Source organism: Vombatus ursinus, unplaced genomic scaffold (assembly GCF_900497805.2).
Source record: "Vombatus ursinus unplaced genomic scaffold, bare-nosed wombat genome assembly UNPS02014793.1, whole genome shotgun sequence".
Taxonomy (NCBI): Eukaryota; Metazoa; Chordata; class Mammalia; order Diprotodontia; family Vombatidae; genus Vombatus; species Vombatus ursinus.
Window position 1 is genome coordinate 21,800,664 of NW_020954571.1, and position 10,605 is coordinate 21,811,268.

General features: G+C 35.7%; 1 protein-coding gene across 2 annotated transcripts in view; it reads left to right on the forward strand.

Moving 5' to 3' along the window:
- Positions 1-9,845, forward strand: part of TOX3 (TOX high mobility group box family member 3) — a 127,807-nt gene extending 117,962 nt beyond the window's left edge. For both annotated transcript variants that reach the window (XM_027869677.1, XM_027869678.1), the window contains exon 7: positions 8,416-9,845. In XM_027869677.1, the coding sequence (XP_027725478.1) occupies positions 8,416-9,147 (732 nt within the window). In that variant the 3' untranslated portion in view covers positions 9,148-9,845. The remainder of the gene's footprint in view (positions 1-8,415) is intronic.
- The last annotated feature ends 760 nt before the right edge of the window (positions 9,846-10,605 follow it).

Below are 10,605 nucleotides of genomic sequence, written 5' to 3' on the forward strand. Positions count from 1 at the left end.
TCTAGTATCTTACATTTAAATGGGACTCCCCTAAGATTTGATAAAGTAACCACAACAGACTCAAGTCATATATGTGTGTGTATGTATATCTATCTATATCTATATCGATATATACATATATCGATATAGATATAGATAGATAGATAGATATGAAGTCACAGCTTTACAATAATAGAGCTATAATGTAAACAAATTGAAAATTCCTGAATTCAATTAATCAATCCTATTCTGTCCCAAGCTCTGTGCTAGGCACTAAAGATGGAAAGATAAAAGTGAAGAGAGACTCTGTCCCTGAGGAACTTATATTTGACATTTATAAGGCCAACTACATGAATAGTACAAGACTGCTGATTTTAAAGAACTGACTTTGAAACAGAATAATAATATATATATGATAATTGAATATTTTTGAATATTCAGTTGAATAATTGGAAGTCACACTGATGAACATAACATAAATGTGTACATATGTACATAAATGTATATCTATATAGACACCTACATCTATGCCTACAAGTACATAAATACACGTGTACATATTTTATTTATATATGTATGAATATATGCTCAAGTTCAAAAAATTACTTTAGAAAAATGACTACTTGGAAATATTTTCTTTCTGTCAAAAGGAAACAAAATACACTTGCCAAAGCAATGGGAAGACTGAATCCATGTAAAGACCCTCATTTTTAACTACAAAGTATCCAAGTACAGTCAGGCTCCGTTTCCTGGAAATGGTATCATAAAGCAGATCAACACGAAGTGGATTGTAATTTCCCATAGGAGCAATGTTATTAATTTGGGATTGTGCTCCTGACCAAGGACTTGACACCAAATAAATCATAAATATGACCCACAACATGTCATAAAAGCAAAGATAAAACAATGATGAACTACCATAATAATAGCTCACATTTGTATAGCACTTTATGATTCACAAAGCACTTTCCTCAAAACAACCTTCTGAGTTTGCTAGGGTGAGAACTATTATCCCCGTTTTACAGATGAGGAAACTGATACTCAGAGGTCAGCGACTTGGCTATAGTCTTACTGTTATTAAATGTCAGAGGTAGGATTTGACCCCAGGGCTTCTGACCCTAACTCAAGTGGTCTTTTTGCTAAATTATACTGCTTCTACAATTATTAAAAAATACGAAAATGTTGCACAAGGGTGCTGCAAAATGGTCACAAATGTGCTCCTTCTTTTGTATGTATAAAAAGATCCAATAGACTATAAAGTATTGTGTGTTTATATATGTCTTTTTTCTTTATCCTAGCCTTATGATATCATGTATGTAAGTAACTTGTACTGTGGAAACTCTACATAGCTGCAGATTAGCAACTCCAATGTAATTTATAATCTCATCCAGTTGCCTACAGTAGTAAGAGGTCAAATGACTTGTCCAGGGTCACATTGCTGATACGTGGTAGATAGGACTTGAACTTTGGTTTTACTGAATTCAGGGACATTCAGCCTTCCAAACTACTACACTCTGTTCTCTGTCTTTGTCTCTCTCCCCCTTCCCTCCTCTCCCTCTTTCTTTTTCCTTCTCCCTCTGCCTTCCCCCTTGCTCTCCCCTTCTGCCTCTCTCCCTCCACTTTCTCAGTCTCCCACCTCATTTTTTTGTACTTAACCTGTGATTTCCTTGTTATTGGTAATTCTTAATTATCAAATTTCCTCCACCAATGCAAGTTGGCAACTGCTCTGAAACTTATAATCTTAGAGAGTCTCTTGGGGCACTGGAAAGTCAATTCCTTTGCCCAAGATCACATAGCCAATATGTGTCCAAGATCAGGCTTGAACCCAGGTACTCCTGATATCAAGGCCATCTCTTAATCTGTTGTGTTATGGTGTCTCTCTGGCATAAATGACATTACAATGATCATGAATCATAAATTTGACCTAAAGCTTAAATGTTAACTATAACATTTATTAAAGATTTAGTTAATAATAATTTGGATGCTTTGTTAGAATTTGGAAGAGGTTAGGGATAATGATTTAGCTGGCTTAGGTCTCTTAAAAAGATTTCTAATTAAGTTTCATCTAGTGCTTTATTTCTTTTGAATAATTTTCCTTAGCAAAAGATTCTGAATCATTCTATTGACCTTAGAAACTGCCTCAAAGTACTATTCTCAGTACAAATTTGTGATTGTGTTTATACCACTGAAAAGCATATTTTAAAAGGTTAATTCCAAATGTACCCCTTCCCTATTGCTACCTCTTCTATTTAAAGTGAAAAGTGTAGCTGCTTGGTATCAGAACAAATAAAGGCCACACAGCAATGTGATAGATGTTCTTAAGTTTTAACTTTGTCAAGCACTCTCAGAGCACTTCACACTTCATTGGAAAGCTATAAAAAAACATTTACTATGTCAGTATTGAGGACTTTTAAAAAGAAGTTTCAAAACATCCCTAACAGAATTGTTAAGACAGCCATAGACATTATTCTGACTGTTCAAGCCCTGTTGCCTCTCTGTATGTTCAAAAATTAGCAGAAATTATGGAATGAAAAACTAAAGATGAGAATTGAGGAATGAAAGGTAATTAGACAAAAATAATTGGAGGCATTATATACAAAGCAGAAAAAGGTTGGAGATGCCTATACATAAGGATACAAAATGTACCTTTGAATGCATTAGTCACTGAGTCAAATTACATTAATAAGGCATTGTGATGTATTGGAAAGATTGTTGACTCCTGGAGTCAGAGGACCTGGGTTCAAATCTTGTCTTGGATGACAAGACTATGTTTGTGACACTGGATCAGTCATGCAAATCCAGGACCCCGGTTTCCTCAAAAATGTAAAATGAGAGACCTCTGAAGTCCCTTCCAGCTCTGATCCTATCTTTTTGAATTAGGAGGCTTCTAATTACCATTGAGTTAGCTCAACTAATTTTACTTTTAAATTGAGTTATTCTGGAATTAGTAGAAGTGATATTGTATCTCTAATATAAGGAAATGAACTATATAGATACGTATGTATATGTGTGTACATATATCTATATCGCTATAGATATTGAAAGCAACTGAACTAGAATATGTGAAGGATCTGATACACAAAAACCAACCCTCTCTAACTTAGTAGATAAGTCCTAGGAAATTTGCCTAAACTCATGGAAGTTAAATGACTTGTCTAGGGTCACACAGCTAGTCAGAGATAGGTTTGAACCCAGGTCTTCCAGAATCCAAGCCTATGATGCTATCCACTATTCTATATAGTATCTGAGTGGATGTTATATATTTATTAAGGACCTATTGTGTGCTTCTTGGGCTTTCAACCTTCCTCTTCCCCTGGATCTCTGCTCTTATTCTAGAGCAGATATTCCTTTAACTGTACTGACCTCCAAATTCTTCATTATCCTCATCTCCCATAATTAAAGCATGGCTTTGATTGTTACAGACTTACCCTCTAGTATGGAGATAGGGCAGATATACAAGTATGTTATGCCATATGGTAAATATGCCATAGTTACTATACTAAATTTATATTTAACATATAATGCCATATTTAATATATATACTTAATATTTACTATTCCATAAATTTACTTTATAATAACTATACAGAATAGAATGCAGTAAGAGAATGAGATACAAAAACTATCCATGTAAGTTCTGAAGAAGGAAAAAAATCTTACTTGGATTTAAGTCAGTTAGATGGTACACTGTATCTCAGAGATAGCAAGTAGTTATCCGTGATGATTATATACAAAGTCTCAGATTAATATTCTATGCATATATTGGTTAAAAAATAACCAGGAAAACAAGATCATATTCAAGAATAAAAGTTAGAATTTATATGGATCATTTGTAAATGAATATAAAAAGTGAAAAATATTTGGTTGAATGTGAAAATTAGCTGTCTTATAGGAACCATACCAAGTTTGACCTATTGTAGGTCCAAACCAGTACTGATAGGTTAAAAAAAGACTGAAATCAACAAGATGAAATTTAACAGGCTAAATGCTCTGTATTTGGATGAAAAATAAATTTAAAATGGGGGAGCTTGAAATGACAGAACTTTATGCAGGAGAAAAAAACTTAGTTGACCATTGAGTATGAGTATGAGCCAATAATGTGATATGGGCTGATGAACTATCAAATAGGCTTAATTTTTTTTTTAAAGGCACAGTATCTGTATTACAGAATCTAATGGTGTCTTTGTATTGATTAGACCACACCCAATACATTGTATCCTAGTCTTGGAATCAACTTATTTTAAGAATGTAGCAAGAGGAGGGTGGGTAATTAGGATAGTAGTAAGGGATCTGGAAATCACCACAGGAGGAAAAATTGAATCACCTGGAATATTTAGTCTCAGGAAGAGAAGACCAAGGTGAAAGAATGATAGTTACCCAAAAGCATCTGAAGAAATGTAAGGTAGATGAGGGAGTAGATTTGTTTTTGTAACTCCAGGAAAGAACCAAATAGTTGGGAGTTTATGAGGATGTCTATTTGATTCTACAGTTATCAGTTAAGCACCTGTTATGTGTCAAACTTTGGGCTACGTGCTAGGGATGAAAAGACAGAATGAAGTGATCCTTGTCCTCAAAGAGCTTACATTGTATTAGAGTTGCCAGAGAGGGATAAAATGAATGAAGAAAGTTAAATATAAAATATATACAAAGTAATCATTCCATAGAAGAAAGAATAATTGTGACTACAAGGGATTTGATTGTAAAACAATGAGTTGCACATCTCTGGAAATGTTCAAGTATAGGCTAGATGACTATTTCTTTTTTTTTTGGTGAGGCAGTCGGGGTTAAGTGACTTGCCCAAGGTCACACAGCTAGTACGTACATGTCAAGTGTTTGGTCTGAGGCCGGATTTGAACTCAGGTCCTCTTGACTTCAGGGCTGGTGCTCTATCCACTGCGCCACCTAGCTGCCTCTGGATGACCATTTGTTAAAAGCATTGTGCAAGGGATTTCTACACAGTGTATGGAATTGGACCACATCACCTACTCCCTTCCAACTCTAAGATTCTATGAATTCCAGGTAAAGGACATTCATCATCCTTTTTGAATTCTAGAACAGTTAGCTGCTAGCCCTGAGATCATTCTCTCTGCTTTTTCAATTTTTTTTACAGAAAATTGTTTTTGGTTATTTTTAACTTGATAATATGAGCATTTTTATATACAGAGAAAACAGAAGAAAGAGTTGCTCATAAACCCTATAGTTATATCACAAGTACTTTGCATTTTTTTCAAAATTATATAATAAATTCTACATGTGAATTAAAAAACTAGTCCTGCTTTTCTGCATCTCCTTCTTATTCATCTCCTATTTTCTTCTGGGGCAGCTAAGTGGCACAGTGGATAGACTGCCAGGCTTAGAGTTAGGAAGACCTGAGTTCAAATCCAGACTCAGACAGTTACTACCTCTGTGACCCTGGGCAAGTCACTTAACCTCTGTTTGCCTTAATTTCTTCATCTATAAAATGAGTATACTAGCACCTACCTCCCAGAATTGTGATTAAATGAGATAATATTTGATAAGTGCTTGGCACATAGTAAGTGCTATATAAATGCTAGCTATTGTTATTATTATTAACCTTTAAACATGGTACAATGACCCTCTTTTCTTTCTTTCTCTCTATCTTTTCTCTTTCTATCTTTTGTTGTTTCTTTTGTGCTTTCTATCTATTGTTACTATCACCAATCCCCTTTCTACCCACCAATTTAAAACCATCAAACAAAACCTTGCAACAAATTTGAGCATAATCAATCACAACACTGTTCAGACTGAGATAGACATTTTAAGACATGTTCTACATGTTGTTATTACCTCACCCACCTGACCTCTAAATTCATCATTATCTTCAACTCCCATGACCTACACCCTCCCTATACCACAGCTACACACAAGGGTGACCGGGCCACACTCTGTATCTGAGTTATCACTCACAAGTATTCTGTTTCCACAATCAAGAATTCTGAAATTCTCCTCTCTTAATGTAACCTTCTATCACTCCTCATACTTCATTCCTCCTTAACCTATGCTTTGTCCTTTGTCCTCAAGCTCTTGAAAGGTTTCCATGCCTTTTGGAGAATATCCTCTTCTAAAAATAAATCCATTTATGTGATGGCAGACCTCCTCCAAGCCACAGGCAACAAGGGCCCTTCTGTCTATTTCTATAGCACTCTTTAACTCCCAGGAAGAGGTGTCATCAACACATTGTGCACATCTTTCAGCCTCTGTAACTCTCAATAGAGCAGCTAGGTGGCACAGTGTATAGATAGAGTGCTGGGCCTGGAGTGAAGAAGATTCATCTTCCTGAGTTCAAATCTGGCCTCAGACACTTCCTAGCTGTGTGACCCTGGGCAAGTCACTCAACCCTGTTTGCCCCAGTTTCCTCATCTGTCAAATGAGCTAGAGAAGGAAATGGCAAACCATTCCAATATTTCTGCCAAGAAAAACCCAAATGAGATGATAGAGAGTTGGACATGACTGAAAAAACAACTTACCATCTTTCAGTGGCTCACTTAGGCCAATCCTTCTCAATGCTGACCTTGTAGTTGAACAATTCAGGTTTATATTCTTCTCTGCTCTTGCATATTATGACCCCCTTTCCTGTTTCTTTTATTTCCCTCCTTTTTAAACCTTAGCCATAATTTATCCCCACCAATTGCTTCCTCTTCTACTCATATGCTACTCAGTGATGATGGAGGAACTTGGGCAAATGTGCCAGTGGAGTTCACTACAAATTTATGTCTTCTAACCTCAAAGGATTCCCCACTAAAGGAAGACTATCCTTTTACTCTTCCCTAATTGATTATCACATTCCCCATTTCTATTGTTTCAAATGTTCCCTTCTTAGTCTCTTATGAAACCTTTCCTTGGCCTCTCTCTTGAGCTCTAGTTCTGCAGCACTAACTCCCTATTTAGTATTCACCATTGGATGCCCTCTAGGCATTTCAAACTCTACCTGTCTGAAAACAGAAGTCATTGTCTTTCCCCTAAAACCATCTCTTCTTATTTCTGTTAAGGGTACCACCATCATTACATTTACTCAAGTTCGCCACCTTAGAATCATCTTGATTTCTCAATTTCCTTTACCCCACATATCAGATCATTTTTCATATTTGTTGTGTTCCACGCATCTTCTTCCCTATACTCAGAGGGCCACCAGTGTAGTTCAGACCCTTACGCTTGTTGCCTGGACTATTTCAGATCTCCTTGTCTCAGGCCTTTTCCTACTCCATCCCGTGTACTACCCAACTGTTGAAGACATATTCCTAATGAAAGACTTGACCATGTTACTCCCTTCTTTAAAAAATGGCCTAGTGGCTCCTTCTTGTATTTAGGGTCAAATCAGGCTCCTCTGTCAGAGTTTTTTAAGTCCTTAATTTGCCTCCAGCCTACTTTTCCAAATTTATTAAAAATTATTCCCCTCCGTATGCTGTACAATCCAGCCAAATTGACCTGCCTATTCACTCACCACATTCTATCTTCTGTCTCTGTCCCTTTGCAAAGATTGTCTCCTACACCTGCAATGCACTGTCTGCTCACATCTACCTCTTAGAATCCCTAATTGCTTTTTAAGCTCAGTTCAAATGCCATCTCTTACATGAGTCTTTTCTTTATTGTACCACTGTTGCTAGTGCCTTCCCATCCAAATTACCTCGTATTTATGTATATTTTGAGTTTGCATATAGGAATCCATGTTTTCTACCCTAACAGAATGTAAGTTCTTTGAAGACAGGACAGTTTAATTTTTCTCTTTGTACTCCCAGGGACTAACATAGTATCTGGCATATAATAGGTGGTTAATAACAGATAGATTGATTCAGAATTGACCAACTGAAATAGATAGTGAAATGATAAGCTATATTTTTCCATAAGCACATATTATGTAAAGGATAAGAGTAAAAAAAGATTAAAACTACTCATCTTAATCAGTGTTTTACTTGGTAAAAGATAGTATTGTTGTTGGACAGTTATGTGGTATCAGCACAAAGTGAATAGTCAGAAACGTCCTATTTCTTACCCCCTGCATCTGGAATAAGTTAACCAACTCTTTGTGGATCCTGAGTTTTCCCCTCTGCCTATGTCTAAATAGATTAACTAGAAAGAACTTTCATGACAACCTATTAATTAATTTCAGGGATGTTTTGATAAAGGGGAAAACTCTAAGGTTTTAAGGCTTTTTAACTTGCAATATATAAGAAATCCAATTATTGCTTTTATTATATCATACTAACTATTCAGTGAACATTTCTGTGCTGTTTGGAGGTGTGCATTGTGTGCAGAGTCAAAAAAAGAATAAAAAAATAAAAAATAAGATTTTTTTCAAGTACTTACTAATAGTTTCTTGAATGAAAAGTTGGTTAATGTATGTAGATATCAGGGATTTGATACTCTTAAATTTGTGTTTGTTTTTTAAAATTCTGAAACTTTTTAAAAATAAATACAGGCTGCTGCAGAATCGGCAGAAGCACAGACAATTCGTTCTGTCCAGCAGACTCTGGCATCGACTAATTTATCATCCTCCCTTCTCCTAAACGCTCCTCTTTCCCAACATGCACCGGTGTCAGCATCTCCTCAGACTCTCCAACAGTCCCTTCCCAGGGCAATTGCTCCTAACCCCCTGACCATGAGACTGCCGATGAATCAGATTGTAGCTTCCGTTACTATCGCAGCCAACATGCCCACAAACATTTCAGCACCATTAATTAGCTCGATGGGAACAACCATGGTTGCCACACCATCTTCAACTCAAGTGAGCCCCTCAGTGCAAACTCAGCAGCATCAGATACAGTTGCAGCAGCAGCAGCTGCAGCAGATGCAACAGCAACAATTGCATCAGCATCAAATGCATCAGCAAATCCAACAGCAAATGCAACAGCAGCATTTTCAACACCACATGCAACAGCATTTGCAACAGCAGCAACACATCCAGCAAATCAGTCAACAGCAAATGCAGCAGCAGCTGCAGCATATCCAGTTGCAACAAATGCAGCAGCAGCAAATGCAACACATGCAGCACCAGTCTCAGCCTTCTCCTCGGCAACATTCCCCTGTAGCTTCACAGATAACTTCACCCATTCCTGCCATTGGAAGCCCCCAGCCAGCACCTCAACAGCACCAGTCACAAATACAGGCCCAGACACAGACTCAAGTATTGTCACAGGTCAGTATTTTCTGAAGATAAATATTGCAAAATTGATTTGCATTTATTTGGGAGGATGAGATGTAAGGGTAAACCATATTTGGCTGAAACTGTAAATTGTTGATGGTGGTTATGCAGGTGTGCATAACAGATCAATGGTCCTCTGAAGTGTCTATCAGATAGGCAATAAAGAACTACAATGTAGCTGTGTATCATCTTTTAGCTGACTATAAATCATTTGGTTTTTAAAAAAAAGAAAAGCTGTGCTCTTTCATGTGATGCCTTCTTAATTTATTCAAGCTTTACCTACAATATGTGAATCCAATGGTCTAATAAATATGGGACATTATGATGACTGTAGACTGGCCTTTCAGAGTTATATTATATAGTCCTTATTTCTCGAAGAATGAATGAATGCACTTCAAGGCAGTTTGAACTCATGAAGCCCTTAAAAGCACAGTTGTAACTACCTGTAAAATGAAGACTCTATTTCATACAAACATTTGTATGACGTGAATAGTTGATGGCATTTTTTTTGTCATGGAGAAAAATAATGTAAATCACAGACTTTTGCCAAAGCTATTATTTTTGTTCTTAAAACTCTTCAGAAAAGCAAACGCGAGTGATTAAATGTTCACTTCTATCTATAATTTCCTTAAATCAAACCACAGCATATGTTGTAACAAAATATGTATTACCACTGTTATCCCATTATGCCCATTCTAATTAGAAAACAAATGTGAATATTATATTCTGTGTTTGAGTGAGAAGTTTCAAAAAATAAAAACACTGTATTTTTAAAAAGGAAATGCACTTAAATGAAAACAGTTATTACAAAAGTTAAGATTTTAAAAATGCAAGAGTTTTTTTTTATTATACTGTAATACCAGTAGAATATTTAAAAGAAGCTCTACATCTGAATGATAAATGTAAATAATTTCTTTAAATGTTGTAAGTTTTCCTATCATGTGCTGTAAAATTTTCATAAAGGAGGCTTTAATGTAAACACTGGTAACACAAACCATTCGTTGCTACATTGCTTATTGTGTGTTTATGCTATTTTATACTTTTTTATGAGTTGATAGCAGCAATTAAGTTGTTTGTATTTTGCTTAACTAAAAAAAATGCTTTTATCTTGCTATAGAATAAACACATTTCAGTAAAAAATTGTGGATTGTGTTTTGATGAAAGAATCTATTTACTTTTCTAATAAAAATAGATGTCATGTTTCATTTGGGGTCTTTAAAATATACATGTACAAAGGTACCATACTAAGTTTCACTGGAACCCAAGTGTACTTTTCCATGTTAAGTAGGAAATGTTAAAATTAGCCTAGAATTAGAATTGCCTCATCAAGAACTTGCATTTAATTTTATTTTTTTTAAAGCATAAGATATAGTAAAAAATAAAAATAAAAAGACAGAAGTCATATTTAGTTCATAGGATTGGTACCTGCTGGCATTTCTGGTATTCCTCACTTTAATGTGGTTGTTG